The following is an 18,241-nucleotide window of genomic DNA, read 5'->3' as shown; positions in this document are numbered from 1 at the left end:
TAGGATCAGGGAAGCATTTACAGGGACTGAATCGCTAGACTGTAGAATAGGAGTGTCGAGTATCCATTCCCTACCTTTTAATGACCTTTTGATCAACTTATTTTGGCTAGAGTTTCTTATGTAGATTTCCTATTTATTACAAGACTATTATTGCTTGCCTCTGCTCCAACACCTGCACCGTAAAGTTTCGAGAGCTCTGTGTGCATCAGCTGCGAGCGTCGATATACCTTGCTACCATGGCTCAAAAGAGAATTAAGCAAATGCTCCGATATAATCATAAGTTTTCATGCATAGATGATATTGAAATTAGCTGATCAGTCAACTTTACCTGAGATTGCGAAGGAGTTAAAGGACATGAATAAACGTCAACTCAGGGCGCCTACATTCAAATCCAAATTTATAGAAACGGAGGTCCTCCTAGAAAGCCTCAGCTCCATGCTCCAGCAAGGTTTCCCATTCAATATTTCCAAATTGGAGACACTACGAAACTTGATAATTAGCCACGCGAGAATTCCCCCACCTGGGGTAGTACCACACGTTCCGAGCCTAATTTTAGAACTCGGCTTTTCATTCTCGGACAAACCTATTCCTTATACGTCTCGACTGTTGGTAGAGACTGGTTAAACAACCACTCTGTTGCTGGGAGCGATCATACCATACTTCATAAGATCATTCTTTCCACAGCGAGTGGCGATCGATACCTGAAGGCGATTGTTCTCGGACGGCTTTTCGATCACAGAGAGCCTACTAAATGGGTCGTGTACCTTGATAGCTCAGGGGCGCTTCTCGACCTACGCCCCGAGTCCGTTGATCGTGCGGATGATGATAAATTGCGTCGAGATGAAGAGGAGCTCGAATACACAGACCCTGATGACGACGAAATGTGTGGAGATGAAGAGGAGCCCAAATACGCAGACCCTGATGACGACGAAATGTGTGGAACTGAAGAGGAGCTCGAATACACAGACTCTAATGACGAACATACATGTGCTTGGAAAGAATCTTCCCTGCCAGACTTTGGTGACCCGGAGATTTGTCTTGTTCACTTCGGGCATCTGGATACCCTTCAAAACAGATCGTCCGATTTCATACCTAAACCGGACCGTGAAATAAAAAGCTGGGAAAGCCAATTCTGGGCTGCGGATGATCATCTTGGGGAGGATGATGTAGCAAGCTCTGCTCCAGAAGACAATGGTGGTAAGTTTGTCCATCTGCTCTAGAATTCTCGACAGGAGAGCGTGCTGATGGAGCATTCATCGAGTAGCTGGTATACATGAGACACCAATCGATCAGCTTACTGATATAAAGAAACAAAGAAAGTACTGAAAAGGAGCTCGGCGGACTGGGCGATGAATAGCGAGCAGATGTTGAGATTATCGTAGTCTGCTTATATTCCCGCCTTTTGGAAAGCTTACAGATTGAACTGTACTTACTAATGCTTCCCTGGTATTAAAAGTGATTTTTTGTAAATAGTATCGATTATGTACTCTCTTTCTTGCCCTTTTCATTTTGTCAGCGTACTGCGCGGGTACGAGTAAGAATGTACACGTGCTATGGCCATGAAAAGGAGCTTCATTTCACGCCATGTAAGATGAGATATGTGAATTTGAGACTTTATTATTCTCAAATCGCTCCCCCAGGTCTCGTTGGTTCAGCATAACTCTGCTGTCGAAATCTCAACAACAGTTTGTATGGCTTGTTATCGGCACTCGCTGGCATCAGAGATCAGGTCAGCTCAGTGTGGACAAACAGGTGCAGTGCCGATTCAATGCCAACCCATAATTTAAGCGGAAAAGGAGCACAAAATGCCGAATTGGACTTTTGGAATGTTCCATCATTGCTCAACTCAATATCATATTTACTCTCATAAACACTACGTTTATTAATCCAGTTATCTCAGACAGACGAGACAGGATGGCACGGCAAAGTGGACTGAGAGCAAGTAAAATTAAGCGAGCGGGGTTGGGAACTCTCGAGTATATTTTTGCGTTTTTAATCAGTTTTGTCCTCATGGGTGGAGCTTTGAACTTCGACTTTGAAGTTGTAATAAATGGTGAGAAGTTTTGCTCCGTAGAATCTAAGCTGGGAATGGTGCGAAGGACAAGATCCGCGAGCCAGCACCACGTCGGGTTAAGAAACAAACAATCCGCTAAGCGACTGAAATGAACAATACGATTGTAATCCCCAAAACAAACAAAACAAATTTTATCATACAGCCACTTATCTCCTCATTCCTCCTTCTCGGCACTCAACTCCCTCCCTAAGCCCCTCGATATCATATCAGCAATCGCCATATTCGTAATCATCGGATTAACTCCACTCGCACTCGGGAACACGCTCGCATCCGCCACATACAGCCCCTCCGTTCCCCAGACTCTACCTTCAGGATCAACAACGCCGTCTTGAGCGCGGACACTCATACGATTCGTACCCATCTGGTGAGCCGACGCGAAACCTGCCATGGGTGGCTTGTTGCCAATACGTTGCAGCTCGGAGACCCAGGCGGTGAAGTCAGGGTCGGTTATGCCTGGGTTGGGGGAGGTATTGTTGTCCTCTGACGTTGATGGAGTTGTTGATCTAATGAAAGGCTTTACCCCCGAATTCACAAGATGAATCTCCGTCGCGCCTTCCACATAGGCGATTTTCACCAGCGCAATCACACCCTCCATGATATTCGCGCGATCGAACGCACTGGGTGTGTATTGGATGCGCGGCTTGCCACTGACGGGGTCTTTATACACGCGTCCTGGATCGCGGTCGCGGGCGATGGAGATAAAGCCGTTTGTGTGGCGGAATTTGAGGGCTGCGGCTTTGTATTGAGGGCCGTTGGTCCAGTTGTGGAGGACGAGGGAGAGGGAGGGAATCATGATTGTGGCTTCGAGTTTGGAGCCGTGGCCGAGGCCGTCGAGGTTTTCGAAGGTCGTGCACACGCTGGTTAGAATACCACCTAAGGTGGGGGATATTAGTGTTTTGGTGCAATGTGGTTTGAGGAGGGTGGCTAGATACCTTCCCATGGCCGGACGTCTTCTTTGAAAACCATGTTAACGGTGTTGACTGGATGGAGGTAGAGGTTTTGTCCGATGTGAGGATTCTGAAAGGCTCAGTTGAGTTTATATTACAATAGTTGATTTGGCATGGATGACTGACCTTTAATCCACTGTTGAGTAGAATGATGGGACTCCATAGACTTCCGCATGACACGATAATCTTCTTCGCTCGAATGATAACTTCTCGTTCAGTCCGTTCGGATAATGGCCCATCAACTCCCCCCTTAGAGTTTCTCGAAACCCATTTCCCTGTCACTCCCACCGCTTTTTTAACGCCTGAAGACTCGTCAAATATGACATGATCGACCGTGTAACCCTCCATGAATTTGGCTCCTGCTTTGGCGGCGTCTGGTAACCAAGACACAACTGGACCCTGCTTTTGCCCCATGCCACATCCTAATGTACAATGTCCACAATAGTGCTCTGAACCACCGGTATTCTGTGGTACTGGTTTGGCATGATATCCCAGCTTCCTGGACCCTTCCAAAAGGACGCGATTTCCGTGATTATGACGAATGTGCTCCGTGGAAGCACCCATACGATTGCAAACTCTATCAAGACACTCCTGGAATTCTGCAGTCTCAAAGAACGTGAGACCTCTATCTTGAGCCCACTCCTTCCGGACAAAATTCTGCGTCTGAAGGCTGGCTGACCAATTGACGGTCCCGCCACCTCCCCAACTGCTACCAGCTACGACGACCGTGGATCCATCATCACTCTGAACGGCACCTCCGTTCTCGTAGAGATGGATTCCTGCTGCCTCTTCGGTCATGGGTAGCTGTGATGCGGGGAAGTGATACCCTTTATCGACGACCAATACGCGATGACCAGCCTCCGCAAGGTTCTTAGCACAGACAGCTCCGCCACAGCCTGAACCAACGATCACAACATCTGTCTCGATAGTCTCTGGTTGCTCACCGGAAGAAAACTGTAGAAAGTCGTACTCGTGACTTGACTTCGGCTTGGCGTGGTGCGGAAGAGGGGTGTATCCTGTGACTTTGGGGAATGTCGGACTAGTTTTAAGCCAGACGTGTTTGGCAATTGCTGTCATTTGCTTGTAGACGAGATTTAGTGGTCGGAGATAGGAGAGGCGCCATCGCTCAAGAATTTCTTCTCGGATAAGGATGGGCTGCTCGTGGAAGGGAGTTGTATAGCCAGTGAGAATCCGTGAGCCGATGAGAGTGCTGTTGACAGCTTAGTTTGGTACTTTGTTTTGATCCTCATTTCGAGATGGAAAATGTACTTACTTGAGAGAAGCGAGGATGAACCCCAGTCCTTCCCTGGCATCTTCGGGCGTGTAATGGACTAGTGTTCGTTTGAGGAGCTCGTGAAATTCCGGAATGTCTGAGGCTCGCTCTTTGAAGAAGGCATCCAGATCTTTCTCATTTGGCAGGTCAACAACAATTTGATCAACAGTCGCTTGGTAATCCTCCTTTGAAATCACTCTTTGGTCAGGTTTGCTAGTAGATTCCTCTCTGCTGATTGTGGGGATGACCGTGTCCATTATAGCTAGCAGTGTAGTCCAATTCGCATCAGTAAAAGGGCTTTCTTCTGGTCCATCTGGAAGGAGTGTTGGGAGATGGCCCACAACCTCAATAACCTTGGACGTCATGATGTTGTTCCTTCGTCACAACAGCTGACGCACAGCTCTTCCAAGCTTTAAAGCTCCTTGCGAGATCTCGGGGTAATAAGACTTTATAAAGGAAGGATGTCTACATCCAGTATTCTTCAGATTTTTGATTTTTGACGCGGAATACCCGGCATAAATGTGTTCTGACCCATCAAGACATGAAGCAACTCGACCCCCTATGATTTCTTCTTTGACGACGTTGAACAGTGGAGACCGAGGTCCACATGCCCATGGAGTTTCTTGCTAAACAGCGAATCAGAATGAAAAGTGGCTGCAGGCTGCCGGCAATCTCACTGCGGGGACAAGCGAGTGAGTGGCTTGGCGGTACTTGACACCCATTCCGAACCAACGAACCAACAATGCAGGATTTCGAAAAGCCAATTGAGTTCTGTTTGAACGAAGAGTCTCTTCTAAGCAAAAGTAAAGGAACAAGAAAGGTCAACCGCCGAACAAGTGTTGAAAAAACATCACAACCATTTTAGCTTCGCCGTCAAGAGTAAGTTTAGGTAGCTGTTCGTCTGATGTGAAAAGGGACAAAACTAACAATCGCTCCGACCCGTGCCAGGATGGTACTGTATGCAATTCATTCCAAGAGAACGCTTGAAGGACAAAAGATGTTCCGATGCAATTCTGTTTTCAAAGAGAGAAGAGAAAGAACCTTGACACCGACGCCACGAGAATGAGAGGCGCTTAGCCGTCGGATGTCAAGCTTTTGATAGCAACACACTGCCACTGGACAGCTTGTCCACGCATTCGGCTGTGCTCATCTGATCCTGAGATTTGGGTGCTGCAGTGCTGCAATTCGCCTTCCGATTTTTCATCACCATGATGGAAATGTGCCAGGACTTGATACCGGAATATCACCGACGGTTTCGGCAGATCTCGTCAAGTTGAAGCTATGAAGAGGAATATCTCGTCTCGCTGTTGCCTCCCTCTCGCCACCAGCCGCCTGGCTTCTACTGTTATTGAACATAAGTGGCATACCCTTTACACTGCGAAGGATACCTCGGCCTTATTTTCTTCTCTTTCATATCAGATCGGGCGACAGCCGGGTCCACATATGGACATTATCCATGTTGAGGTACCCACCTCCAACCAATCACAATCTAACATATTCTGGTATTGACCTTTTTCGCTTCTTGATTCCGCGATGGGCAAGTCACACTGCAACGTACAGCATAACCCATTTTTGAGACATTTGCTACGATCTTCGATGTAGGGTCCTTTTACTTGAGATCGCCAAAGCTGTTTGCAGTGCGTAGGATCAAGGTGTGCTCTTGAATCTTGAAGGATCAACCATTTCATCCTGGGCGGTCCGATCAACCACACCGACATCACTTCGACAAGCTCTTTTCTGCACTGCACGTCCTTTCTCGCCTGTGGAGAGTTCAGGATCAGTTACAAAGATACTCCCAGGCCACCCACTAACCGGACTTGTGCTACCATGCAGAGTGCCAGGAGAACTCCAATACATAGAATGTTCGATTTAATTGGACTTGCCAATTATTGCCAGAGCTTTACGCATTTCCTCGTGTCCGGAATTTCCGGTACATTAACTCTCACAGTACGATCCACTCAAGATGCTTTGAAGCTGGCTGGCTGCCACACTCGCGGTCTTTAGCCGCGGACTCGTGGTATCACAGTCGCCTCCAAGGCTCCAATCCCCAAGCTTCCCCACAGATAACGGTACATTTCCCCAGAATACCGAAAGATGTGCCTCCGTCCCAGGTGTGATAGATTAATGACAGGACGAAGCGGCCTCCTTTGGGACGACGGAGACGGAGGTACATGAACGACCAAGCAACGCAGCCTCTTCAGCCACAGACGTCCAGCGAGGCGAGTTGATGTCCCGGCGCAGCACAGCACTCCTGAACAGCCGAGGGGGTTGGCCCGATAGTCAATTGAGTTTAGATACATGGATTTGGCGGCCCAATAGCGGGCTTGCTCGCGTGCCGTTAACAAAAACAGGAAGCGATCGTATGGCGGCGTTTTATGAAGACCTTCGTCCCAAACGAGGCATATTTCGCAGTTCACCGCCAATAGAAAGACCCGCCCGACACGAGTCAGAATTACTCTGTTAGGAAGGTTAGGAGGGTTTCGCGAGGTGTCAAAATTGCACGCTGGGAGGCTAGCGAGGAGGTTCCTGGGAATGAGGCTCTCTCCTTTTCCTCCGTGTCTGGGGCCATCCTCGAAGTGGCAGCGATCGTTCTGATGAGCATTAAGGCTTTCCCTATGCTGCCAACATGGATGATGGATGATGCAGCGAATAATGATTCGACAAGATAGATAAGATGCAGCAGTCGGAGAAGCAACCTTCGCGAGTCGCCTCGTTTCCTCAGTGGCCACTGGCTGTGCTGCTGGGCGAGCACTCGGCTCCACCAGTGCAGCGCAGCATCCAATTACCAAGGTAAATTTATCTTAGGTTCCATTATTATGGGTAATTCCAAGGCTTCATTCATTGTTGCCCCTCGCTCTCGCTCGGCTGGGATGGCACTACTGCGCTGCACTCGACTCGACCGCACCGCAGGGAAGAATGTCACCGCCGTGCGCCTGGCCACTCATCTCTCAGCGATAAGAACGGGCAGCGCAGCCAGTCAGGAGCCCCGTATCCGAAGTTGGACCCTTGGCCGAGGTTCTAGCGTGCTGCACACGCGACAGTCTTTTGGCGGTGGGCCCGCAGGTCCGCAGGTCTGTGGACACTGGACGATCCCAGAAGTCATCGAGATTATCGATACAGTACAGTAGCGCTGGGCAGCCCCCAGTCCGACCGACTGCCGTTCGTTCCAATGCGCCAAAGATTGATTATCATTCTCATACGCAGACATGCGGCTGAATGGCGTGGCTGTCGTGGAGGATATGATACCTCTTCTCTTGTCTACGAGTAAAAAAAGCTGGAGAAGCATTCTTGAATGGGACTGAATTGAGTTGAAGTGATCTGGACGGCCTGCACTTACAGTACACGTGCAATACTGTAATGTCCCATCTACCGTCGAAGGCCGATGCCACCCTCGAAGTCTAAAGTTAAAATGCCAGGGATCTCAAGAGATGCGCTCCGACGTTGCCCCCATAAGGTATCCCTGTTTGTAGTCCTCGAATCGGCGAATCACAGCCAAACTGTTGATAATTTCTGGCCCATATCAACTGGAGGGGCGGATCTAGTGCTGCCATACTTTGCAGCTATTATGTACTTGCACCCGACAGAGGACCCTCCCTGCTCATCTCGAGAGCCCTCCTCTGTTCTATCCTGTCCCGCCGTGAATTTCATATTGAGTAACCACCACCACCTCCCTCACTTCATACTCACACCAGATCCAACATTGTTTGTGCAACCGCTTTATCCAGAACCTGTTCGTCAAAGATAGCCTCATCGTTGCCTGTCTGCTAGATTCTGCCTTTACCTTACCACCAGGCTTATCAGCACCTTCCGTCATCTTGGGCGCGGGCCGAGTCCAGAACCTCGCCCTTCTAGCAACAAAACACCAGGAGCAGCCACGATAATTCATCTGCAGTAACATTCCGACGTAACACAGTCGAACTTCGCACGCGAACGTTGCAACGCTCTTTACTTATCATCCGCAGATCAACCCGTGGATATACAGGTCTGCCAGGAACGTGGTCGTTGATCTGCCCACTCTTGCTGCCATCTCGTCCACTGTACAACTTCAACTTCGACAAGGCTGTACCACTCGATAGGCCTATGATATCCGACTTCTGACTCTAATACTGTGAGCTGACGGTGGCACACGTTCTTGTCGCATTATCGTACTGTCGCGATAATACGTCTTCCGATCTTGCTCAATCTCATGCTCACTGTCTCTCCACACCGACTCCTCTCTACCATCTGAATGTTTCTCGAGAAGCCGATTCAGCAGATCCTCCCTCCCACCTTCTCCACGTCAGACGATAACTTCGAACGCCCCCAAAAAACTACAAAGAACATGGCAACGGATTTCGCGATGCCTGTGCAACAGTTCACAGCATCGCCGACTCAGTATAGTCTCTTCAACTCACAACAAACCTCCCCCATCAACTCTGCGACCGCCACGCCCAATAATACATCTCCTACATCTCCTCGAGCAGGCGTGCCTGCGCATCTTGCAGCCCATACTCGACAACTGCGCCCGCCAAAGTCCCCTCTCTATGTGCCTGCAGTCTTGCGACCTACAGATCCTCCCAAGAGAACAGCCAGACAATCACCCCTGACCCCGCCACACAGCAAGGACAACAGTTTTGACGACACAGATACTCTGCGGACACTGAGCAGACGCTCAACTGGTGACAGTGGAAAGGGTGGACTTGGCGCAATAGTTGAAGCTGAATGGAGCTCCGAGGGACTGGAGAGCTTCGGAAAGGTCAAGGGCTTGCCAACAAGAGAACACTGGAAGGTACGTTAGCAGAATCTCTTGAAACTCAGCACCTGCACAAAACAAGGTGGGGATATTCATGGGTTTATATGGTGTATCAAAGTTTGATGTCGCGATACCTTGAGGGGTATTGCGTGCTGAAATAATGTTGTGAAGGGCATCAACCCATGCAAGAAACATTCTCAGCGCATCGCTTGGCCAGACAGAAGCTCGCGTGCCCTGCCGAATTTTTCAGGACATAGCACATGCTCATACCCGAAACTATTTGGTTCTCGTTGCCTCGTCTCAATTACAATTACGTATCTCATGCTAATTACCTTTCTTCGTGCAGCCCGACTCCGAATCCGTTGTTTGCGACGATACAACCTGCCAAGTCTACTTCGGCTTCCTCTCACGAAAGCATCACTGTCGACGATGCGGAAACATCTTCTGCGACAGACACTCCAGCCATGCCATCCCTCTTGACCAAGATGCAAATTACCACCCTGAAGGTGCCAAAGTCCGTGCTTGTGAGCACTGTTTCACAGATTACCTGAGATGGAAGATCGCGCGCTCAAGCCGTTCAAACAGCGAGAGCTCCCATGATCAGGACACACCTACTACACCCACCGTGAGCTGCGCAGGCACCCGTATCGGCCGCATCGGCAGTGTCTTTGGACAGAAGAATACAGGCGTACCAGAGAGTCTGGGAGCCAGCGTGCCTAGGGATTGGAACTGGAGCACCTTTTGAACGGACCACCCGCACAGTACATAGGGACGCACCACACATACGTTACCACTTTCACGACGAGACGGCCGGTTTCCATACGATTTGAAGGATGAATGAATAGATTCCATTTCGAGATCTCGGCCTATGTCTGCGGGAAGTTGGACAATATCAGAATACGACACACAGTACACGACGACCGAGAAGAATGGATACCCGATTGAATGCGTGCGTACTTCTGATCTGATTTGATTTGGCGACGAATCACGATCATGATCTTTTCTGAGCTCAATACCACAGATTGCGTTGCTAGCGTGCGTTTGATGGATGCGCTGGCTTGACCACCTTTTTGCTTCTCGGTTCTCAATTTTCAGATTTTTCAGCAGCCTTGCTTTCGTTATTAGAGATGAGAACATTAGTCCTCTTTTTGAGATTTAGCGATGGGATAGATGGATGGGACGGGAAGGGTAATTCTGGTGTTTCTGGATTTGCAATGAAGGTCTTGATTTTTGGCGTTTGTTGTGTGGGGAGGTGGATGGATGGAGGGATTGGAGGGGGTATGGTGGAGGAATGGGCTGGAACGGATGGGTGGATGGAGGTTGGCGGTGTTAATGTGGTAATGATGCTGATCCACGGTGTCTATGGATAGGTGGATGGGAGAAGCATAGTCTCTACTACAGCAGATAGGGAAGCAGAATGCAATTCGATGGAATGATATCAAATCCCATTTGGATAGATCCTTTCGTCACCTTTCAATCTGTGTAATTTCTATCGTGAGGACCATCAGTTCAAGATATGAGTTTCAAGCAAGCACATGTCAAACTCCAATCTATCCATCCAACCCCAATTGACTTTTCCCCCCCTTCACACACGCCACACACGAAAATCCAAATCTAAAGCTAAATCCAAATCCAAATCCAAATCCAAAACACGCAATTAACACTCTCTACCCCTCCTCCCAAACCATCACAAGCTAGCTAAAGCTTCCTCCCTCCTTTCCCTCCCTCCTTTCCCTCCCTCCTTTCCCTCCCTCCTTACCTATCGAGCCTATCTACCTTTTTTTTTTCCCAACCCCTCACTAGTACAGATAAGGCTTTAGGCTTTAGGCTTTAGCATCTTTACAGTAGCATCTTAATCTTAATCTTACTTTATGTCATGGCTCAGACACGCGCTCTGATACCTACTGTAGGTCCTAGAGTAACTTAGAGAGAGATAAGCGTTGAAACGTGGGGTGGGGGTTTTGTATGTGAGCCGATGCCGATCCGACAGGCTGGGAATGGATTGTTTTTGGAGTGGGGGGGGGGGGGGGGGGGGGGGGGAAGGCTTATCATATATCAGATCTCACTCTGTTGGTTTGGGTTTCTATTTTTTTTGGCTGTTCGAATGAAGGGAGGGAGAGAGAGAATCCTTGCTTTGTTTGTTGTTTAAAGTTGGCTGGCTGTATTTTGAGTTTGAAGAGTTTGATTGGGTCTTGTTGTCCCCTCTCTCCCGTCTGGACTTGAGAGTGAAGTGAGTGAGCTTCGGTGTTGGCTCGCCGGCTGGCTGGCTGGGAGGGCGTGCACGGGTCCGTCGAGCGTGGAGTAAGTAAGGAAAAGTTCAGACTGTTGAGAGAAAAGAGAGAGAGATACGAGGGTTAGATTTAAGCTAGTTGATTGGCATTCTATTCTGAGGATTGGAGGTAGTTATAAGTACATATGATGGATCCGAGGGTTGAGATGTATTTGGAGAGGAATAGGTATGTCTATCTCTTATCTATCTTGATCCCAATCATCGCTTCTAGCCAGCTAGGCTGGTCTGGCGGTTTGCCAACATTCTGGTCTGCTTTAGAACTCTTGCTCATTTTGGATAAGTACTGAAGACGGAAGACTGATGATGAATATACAGGGAGTGGGCTAAGAGGGGAGATTATGTAGCTCCTGTACCGTTTGTGGAGATGCAGAGGAAGGGGAGGGAGAGGGCGGATGGGACGATTATTGTTGGTGGGTGCATGATCTCTTTGATTTTTCAGTCCAGCGCTCTTGTATTTCGTTTTGTTTCTCCACTGAAAGATCAATGTTGATCTCGCTGAGTCTCACGTTGTGATGTGACAAGGCACGAATATTGAGTTTTTCTCTTTCCATGTCTTGTGTCAAGAACTGGAAGTTGATATTTGAAAGAGAAGAGTAGGACCAGTTCCTTTGTTTCTGCATTGATTGTAATCTTCTGTCCTTGTCTCGTTTTCTTGCAATATTGACTGTCCTGGTTCGTGGAGACTTGGTTACAGGCTCTGGCAGTTGAGGTGCAATACCTTTCTTCATACTGACATCTAATTGTGGGTCACCAGTCGCATGTACAGACCCCCGTGTTACACCAGAAGAGTTCCTGGGTATGGATTCATCAAGTAGTTAGTCTCCCTTTTACTTTCCCCTCCTCACATTCCAACTGTTAATTCTCCATCCTCATATCCACCTTCCAGAAGCTACTGTAGTCCGCACCGCTGGCGGCCGTGTCCACGCCGCCATGTCCACGCTCTTGGTTCTTTCAGCTGTAGGGAATCTGGGTAAGAAAGGTGTTATTATGGTTGTGCATCATACGGACTGTGGATTGCAGACTGCGAATGAGGACGAGATTAGAGAGGCCTTGAAGGGGAGTGTTGATGCCGAGGCGGGGAAATTGTTGGATGAAGTGAGGTTTGGGGCATTTGTGAGGTGAGTTTACTGCTCTGGAGTTTGAGGGACTTCAAGGAGAAGAAGAATGAAAGGAAATAAAAGAGTGCTGACGAGGAAAGTCCCGACGAGAGCATTAAGGAAGATGTGGGGATTTTAAAAGAGAGTCCTTTCTTCAAAGGAATGCAGATTTTGGGATTTGTACAGGATACTGAGACGGGATTGTTGACACAGGTAATTGGTGTTGAAGGTGAAGATGCGAAAATTTGACGTTGTATGCAGATATTGTAAGAATAGTCTTTCACCAGGTCTAAAACTTAATCAATTCATCAGTAATCCCATTCAATGCATCGCCCTCTAGTCGTCAGATCCCACCTGGCATCAAACCATACCAAACGCCTCGCTGTCTATAACTCCCAAAAGCAACAACCCCTCCATCCTTACCTCATAACCGGTGGTCTCCCCTCCTTATTCCACTTGACCCTACTCCTCACCCACTCAACCGCCTCCTTTACACCCGTCCCGGTCAGAGCACTCACAGGTAATACCCTACTATCCCTGATGCTTGCACCCTTTTCTCCCTCGAATACCTTCTTCACAAGCCCTTCCTTAATTCTCACCACCTCCACACAATCCTCCCTATCCTGCTTATTCGCCAACACCAGCAGCGGCACACCCTCCGTCTCAGAATGTTGCAGGACATCCTCCAGCACCAATCTACACTCCTCCAGCCGTCCGCTATTATCGTGCTCCAGATTCCCGTCTCCGATGTCCGTGCTGTCAATTATGAAGACGATGGCATGGCAGGAGGTGTAGTAACTCTGCCAGAGCTTGCGTAGACTGTGCTGCCCGCCAACGTCCCACATCTTGAGATACATATCGGGCATGGTGATAGTAGAGACATTTTGACCGACTGTGGGCACAGTCTTAAGTTTGGGGTTGGGGTGGGAGGGTAGGAAGAGCGATTTCACTTGTTCGTGGAAGGTGGTTTTGCCTGCGTTGTCGAGGCCAAGGAGGAGGACAGAGTATTCTGTTTGGGCATTAGTAGATGCGTGATATAGTAAAGAAAAAGGTTTGAACAGAGCCAATAGCAGCAGTAGGGCTGAACGGGAGGACAAGCCTAGAGACCTGCAGTCGGGGAATGAGGATATACCTTCTTTGCTGGTCGCATATAAATACAGCCCCTTGGCTAGATGATACATTTTGAACCGTTTATCCCAACGCCGAACGGGAAGACAGAGTGAAGGCTGTAAAGACCGCTTCTAGTCCTCAATTCTACAAGTGTCTTCTTCATACAGTGGACAGCCTTGCCGGGAGCGTGGCATGGAAGTCCAGCTCTCGATTCGTGTCCATGTGTCAATTGGGCCTTGAACCCCTGCACTCCTGCAAGGCTGAGGCGGGCGGGCTGGGCTGTTTATCCTCCCAATGGAATGGAAGATTGGTGACATTAGACACGTGACACAACTGCCAAGTTTGGGGGAGACTTCCAACATTCCTTCTTTGTGACGTGTAAGTATGCGGGAGAACTATTCCAGCCATCACAAAGGCTGCTAGGAAACTTTCATGAAGACAACATATCTCTTGACTCTGCTTCCAAAATCTTCAAGCTTTCCGGCTACGGATAAATACCCTGCTGAGCAAAGTGAAATCATGGCACCGGTTCCTATTGAGTCGTCTCCGAGGTAGGTAATATTAGACAGCGCCTATCGTTCAACTTCAGATTGGCAAGGCGTCTATGAAACGTGCACTGCAGCTTATCGATATCTCGTTTGAAACGCGCTCTATTCGGACATGGATCACTAACCTCGAGATAGCTACATCCACACGGCTGTTGTAGGAGCTCATCTCTTCTCAGTCGTGTACCTTTCCCTAGTTGCATGCCGTACTATCTATCGGTCATACCTCTCGCTCTTCCGCCATCCTCTGCTACTAGGCATCGAGAACCTTTGCGAAAAGGATATGTTCAGACATTCTCCATCTTGGCAATTGCCAGCCTCGCCACAGCAGGTTTCTTCGGAGTGAAGTTTGCTCTCTTATCATACCGAGTCTGGTCTACAGAACGAGGTGTTGACTTGCCTGAAAGGTTTGTTGTCCGGTTATATTGAATGCTGATGGAAACGCTGACGTCTCGCTAGTCTCTTTGGCGATAAAGGAGCTTTGAGAGCAGGTGAACATCCTGGTCGTTTTCATCTTGTGAGATGGCTTAGTGATACGCCCTTCTATCGTGATTCTCGTGAGATTGTGGCCGAGAAGGCTCGTCACTTTTGGTGGGGTCAACAGGTCAACCTCGGACTCATCTCCTTCAGCACTTACCTAGCTCTTGAAGGCCAGAGACGAAAGGTACGGCTCTATGATGTCCTAAATTATTCGACCTCCAATAGATCAAATCGCCACAGCCAGTGTCGCTACTGACATGGAAACCTAGATCTCAAACCTCTGGGCTTTCTTGGGACTTGCCCAACTTGTCAACTTGTCATATGCACAGAATCTGTTCTTTATTGCTGTGCTTCTTACTCCTGTACCTCTCCCCGCAAATGTTCGAGCCATTACAAGAAACTCTGTTCCAGTCACTTCAAGCAGGTGCGGCCAACCTTCTTGTGAAAATGCTATCACTCACTTTATGACTAGGTACTCGCATCTCCTTCAGAAGTTATTCCCTATGAAACAAGATGGATTCCTTCCCAGGCCGGCGCTATACATTTCCCTTCTGCTTGCTTCGTTTGTTACAACGTTCCTTGTACCATATGCTGCAAACACGACCGCTTTTGTGAACGTTTCTTGGATCTCAGGGATCTTGCCATTCTGCTTTCTCTTCCTGCCATATGCGATACCTGCAGGATGGGGGGCTGTGCCAAGCCACCCTCATGATTCACAATCAACTTACACTACTCTATTCCGAGTCATCTCGACTCTCTCGGCAGCGCTCCACCTAAAGTCAACAGCCGCGGCACTCTTTTACAATATACCGGAAAGCACGTACTATCGACACAGTCTCTTGCATCCTTTCAAAGAAGAGCACCGGACGACTTTAGGTCGTGGATCTACCGCCATTGGTCGAGTGTTGGCAGCCATGGGTGAACATCCTGCTGTGGGATCAGTTGCTTGGGATGTTCTCCTTACGGGCCTCAGCCTTGGGATCTGGGCAGCTATTAGAGGGCTAGATGCTACAGAGATGTTGAGATCAATCATGATTTACATGAGTCGCGCAAGGAAAAGCCGCCAAGAGAATTCAGTTGATAGTAATTTCGGGGGTATCAAGACAAAATTAGGAAGCGCAGCATCAAAGTATGTACAAACGTTGCCCACGAAATTCCCTCCCAACACAGATTCGCCGCTGACCAGAAGCGACAAATTACAGGAATGGCGTATCGTTGTATCAATCTCGTAAAGGTCCTGGCAGACCAAAGAAAACAGAAACAAGCAAGAGTACAGGAACGGAAGAGAGAAAACAACCATCTACAGCGAGGCGTGCCCGAAACGAAGCCCTAGAAGGTGCAGGTCCTCCAAAAACAAGTAGTGATCGGCAGAAGCACTCCAAAAGTGCGAGTAGACGTGCACATCCAGCAAAGGGGGAAGACGATGATGAATACCATCCCTCGGATAGTGAGAGGATCGATGAAGGCGACGAGGACAACGAAGCTGACTTGGAAATTGCTGCTCTTGCGTGGGGTCTACTGTCTGTCGGAGGTCTGGGTACAGGCGGTAGTGCAGTTTATGGCGCAGAGGCCACCTCCCGATGACAACGCTCTGCATCTGCTATCGAGCCTAGGTGTTTAATCCCAGCGGGCATTGATGTAGCCTGTGGTCCTTGTTGCCCGGCGGATCTGGGCGTAACTGGTGTTGGGCCAGGAACTTCTGACCCGTGCCACGCAGCTTTTTACCCTTGTACTTCGGCTCGGGCGCAGACTCAGGTTCGAGAGCAGGGTAATACTCGATCCAGTCGCAATTGGGCTTGTACAAAAAATATTTGACATCCTGCAATCCATTCTCACCCATGATAGCATATGCTGTAACGGAGTCTGTGTCGAAGTTGAAGTTTTCTGGCCAGTTCTCCTCACCAACACAGATCTGCTTTGCTCTAGCGGGCATCGAGAAGATCGGAGTGGACTTCCATTTTGCAGTATTGCTCTCCTTCTCGTATTCATAATTCACATTCTTCTCGTCCTCATATTCATCTTCGTCGTCGACTTCGCTGTCCACTTCGGTATCATCTTCCTTAAAGCAGGATCTTCGTCGTATTGCTCAGAGGCCAGACCTACAAGCTTGAAAATCGGATTGCTCATATAGTTGACTGGCTTGGAAATGGTGGTTGCGTCTGGAGTAGGACGTTTGCGGTGCTCCTAAGAACAAACGTTAGCACTGATCATTGATGCTTCAGATGTTGGCCCCCACCTTGACAATGGCAGAGACGCCGTTGGACTTATCATTCTCAACCACGTTTTGGCTTACAGGAACGTCATCGCTGTCCGTATCTCCGGATGCCTCCTCACTGTCCAAGACATGGCTAGCTACATTGATGTTCTTTGACAAACTGTACTTTACCTTGGAAGAATGTGAGTCCTTGTTTTCTGATTCCTTGATTCCAACGCGTTTCTCAGTGGCAAGGTCAGAGTTAGCACAGCCCTTTGATGGTGAATGTTCTGCTTTTGAAGTGGCTGAATTCGCAGGATCATGTTGGTTTTGTGAGAAGCAGCAAACTCTCCAAATTTTACAGAGACTGAGCGCTGAGATCAAGGGGATAGAACCTCTGCTGGAGCCAAGGTGTTGTACTCCCTCGATGCAGACCACTACGCTGTTTAAATGGTAGTAATTCATTGATGACCACCTACACACGAATTATTCAAGAGCTGCAAGAAACTCATAGATGGGGAGAATAGACAGTACTTGAGGAACATGGCTGAGTTCTCAATGTATTGTAGTTTGAATGAGGCTGCAAAAGCATGGCGGGCTCGCTCAGAGACTGCCTCCGGCCCTCCTTGTACACACCCTTCTAGCGCTTAAGCCTCTTCATTTCGCCATAGTGGTATACGATAAGCACTTAGTAAGCAGCCAGTCGGCAAGTAATACTGGTGACTTTCACGCCGACAGCGCCTTGCTGATGCAAAGGATCGAATGATTATTTCCTATCAAAAATGAAAGCTTGAACGACTCGTACCAGCTTTGAGGGCCAGTAGGCTGCAAACGCCCTACGGGCAAAATGAACCTCATTGTTTCGGTAACGAGGGCTTTGTCATCAAGAAAAAGTCGTGTGCGTGCCTCGGTTTGGATGTCTTCCGCCACCTCTTTTGTTGCGCTTCACGGAGATGATTCTTGTGGGGCTCGCTTAATTATTAGTCTTTTCCGTGTCAACAAACCTACCTAGGTAAGTAAGGTACCCAGAAAAAAAGGCCAAGCTTTTATTGTGAGCACGTTTAATGTCATCGCATATACCTTGCGTGTGGATCCACGGCTCATATGTAATTTGTCGGGGTGGCAATAAGTTGCACACACGCTTCAAGATCAGACCGAACGTTTGCAATTTCCACCTTTGGTCGTCTCAAATATCCTGCACGGCATCTCGACCAAAGATCTGGACAGTAGTATTACTTACAAACGTATAGCTTAGATTCCGGCGGAAGCAATCTCTTTGTCAAATTAGAGGACTTGGGCATTTACCTGTCCTGGCATGTCTTCTTTTCTGTTGACAGAATAGGCCCCTACAGGGGAATTCGAATTGCTCTCCTGTGCGCGAAGCCTAGAAAATGAGTACCTAAGCTGACGTAACTTTATATACCGAGAAGTCTCTTATATTCCTGCACTGTAGCAATGTAAGTGGAAGATGAAGTATTTTATGGGCAGACGAGAAGCAA

The 18,241-nt window shown here is 48.5% G+C and overlaps 7 protein-coding genes across 7 annotated transcripts; 4 read left to right on the top strand and 3 right to left on the bottom strand.

Annotated features, from left to right (window-relative positions):
- Positions 1-881: 881 nt before the first annotated feature.
- Positions 882-1,264, top strand: ONS95_009378 (uncharacterized protein; the record flags this gene model as incomplete). The annotated part of the gene is made up of 2 exons (XM_058502968.1): positions 882-1,197; positions 1,221-1,264. The coding sequence occupies 2 exons, from the start codon at positions 882-884 to the stop codon at positions 1,262-1,264; spliced, it is 360 nt and encodes a 119-aa protein (XP_058361900.1).
- A 693-nt stretch (positions 1,265-1,957) lies between these two features.
- Positions 1,958-6,175, bottom strand: ONS95_009377 (uncharacterized protein). Its single transcript, XM_058502967.1, has 6 exons — positions 5,222-6,175; positions 4,972-5,159; positions 4,295-4,920; positions 3,148-4,231; positions 3,007-3,091; positions 1,958-2,947 (listed from the first exon to the last, which is right to left on the bottom strand). Exons 3-6 carry the CDS (start codon positions 4,657-4,659, stop codon positions 2,229-2,231), a joined length of 2,253 nt encoding a protein of 750 aa, XP_058361899.1. The 5' UTR covers positions 4,660-4,920; positions 4,972-5,159; positions 5,222-6,175; the 3' UTR covers positions 1,958-2,228.
- A 2,347-nt stretch (positions 6,176-8,522) lies between these two features.
- ONS95_009376 (uncharacterized protein) lies at positions 8,523-9,771 on the top strand (the record flags this gene model as incomplete). Its single annotated transcript, XM_058502966.1, has 2 exons — positions 8,523-9,062; positions 9,373-9,771. 2 exons carry the CDS (start codon positions 8,523-8,525, stop codon positions 9,769-9,771), a joined length of 939 nt encoding a protein of 312 aa, XP_058361898.1.
- Positions 9,772-11,492: 1,721 nt separating this feature from the next.
- ONS95_009375 (uncharacterized protein) lies at positions 11,493-12,676 on the top strand. Its single transcript, XM_058502965.1, has 4 exons — positions 11,493-11,726; positions 12,071-12,130; positions 12,203-12,434; positions 12,515-12,676. The coding sequence occupies exons 1-4, from the start codon at positions 11,681-11,683 to the stop codon at positions 12,660-12,662; spliced, it is 486 nt and encodes a 161-aa protein (XP_058361897.1). The 5' UTR covers positions 11,493-11,680; the 3' UTR covers positions 12,663-12,676.
- Positions 12,677-13,768, bottom strand: ARL3 (ADP-ribosylation factor protein 3). The gene has a single exon (XM_058502964.1). It carries the CDS (start codon positions 13,592-13,594, stop codon positions 12,833-12,835), a length of 762 nt encoding a protein of 253 aa, XP_058361896.1. The 5' UTR covers positions 13,595-13,768; the 3' UTR covers positions 12,677-12,832.
- A 35-nt stretch (positions 13,769-13,803) lies between these two features.
- ONS95_009373 (uncharacterized protein) lies at positions 13,804-17,385 on the top strand. The gene is made up of 5 exons (XM_058502963.1): positions 13,804-14,475; positions 14,528-14,732; positions 14,818-15,677; positions 15,751-16,945; positions 17,135-17,385. Exons 1-4 carry the CDS (start codon positions 14,270-14,272, stop codon positions 16,130-16,132), a joined length of 1,653 nt encoding a protein of 550 aa, XP_058361894.1. The 5' UTR covers positions 13,804-14,269; the 3' UTR covers positions 16,133-16,945; positions 17,135-17,385.
- ONS95_009372 (uncharacterized protein) lies at positions 16,158-17,065 on the bottom strand (the record flags this gene model as incomplete). The annotated part of the gene is made up of 4 exons (XM_058502962.1): positions 16,158-16,591; positions 16,648-16,732; positions 16,785-16,934; positions 17,012-17,065. The coding sequence occupies 4 exons, from the start codon at positions 17,063-17,065 to the stop codon at positions 16,158-16,160; spliced, it is 723 nt and encodes a 240-aa protein (XP_058361895.1).
- Positions 17,386-18,241: the final 856 nt, after the last annotated feature.

Source organism: Cadophora gregata (genome assembly GCF_030347475.1).
Source record: "Cadophora gregata isolate MNR1 chromosome Unknown scaffold_3, whole genome shotgun sequence".
NCBI classification, from domain to species: Eukaryota; Fungi; Ascomycota; class Leotiomycetes; order Helotiales; family Ploettnerulaceae; genus Cadophora; species Cadophora gregata.
The sequence above is the reverse complement of the archived record's forward strand: the minus strand, read 5'-3'. Positions and strand labels throughout refer to the sequence as shown.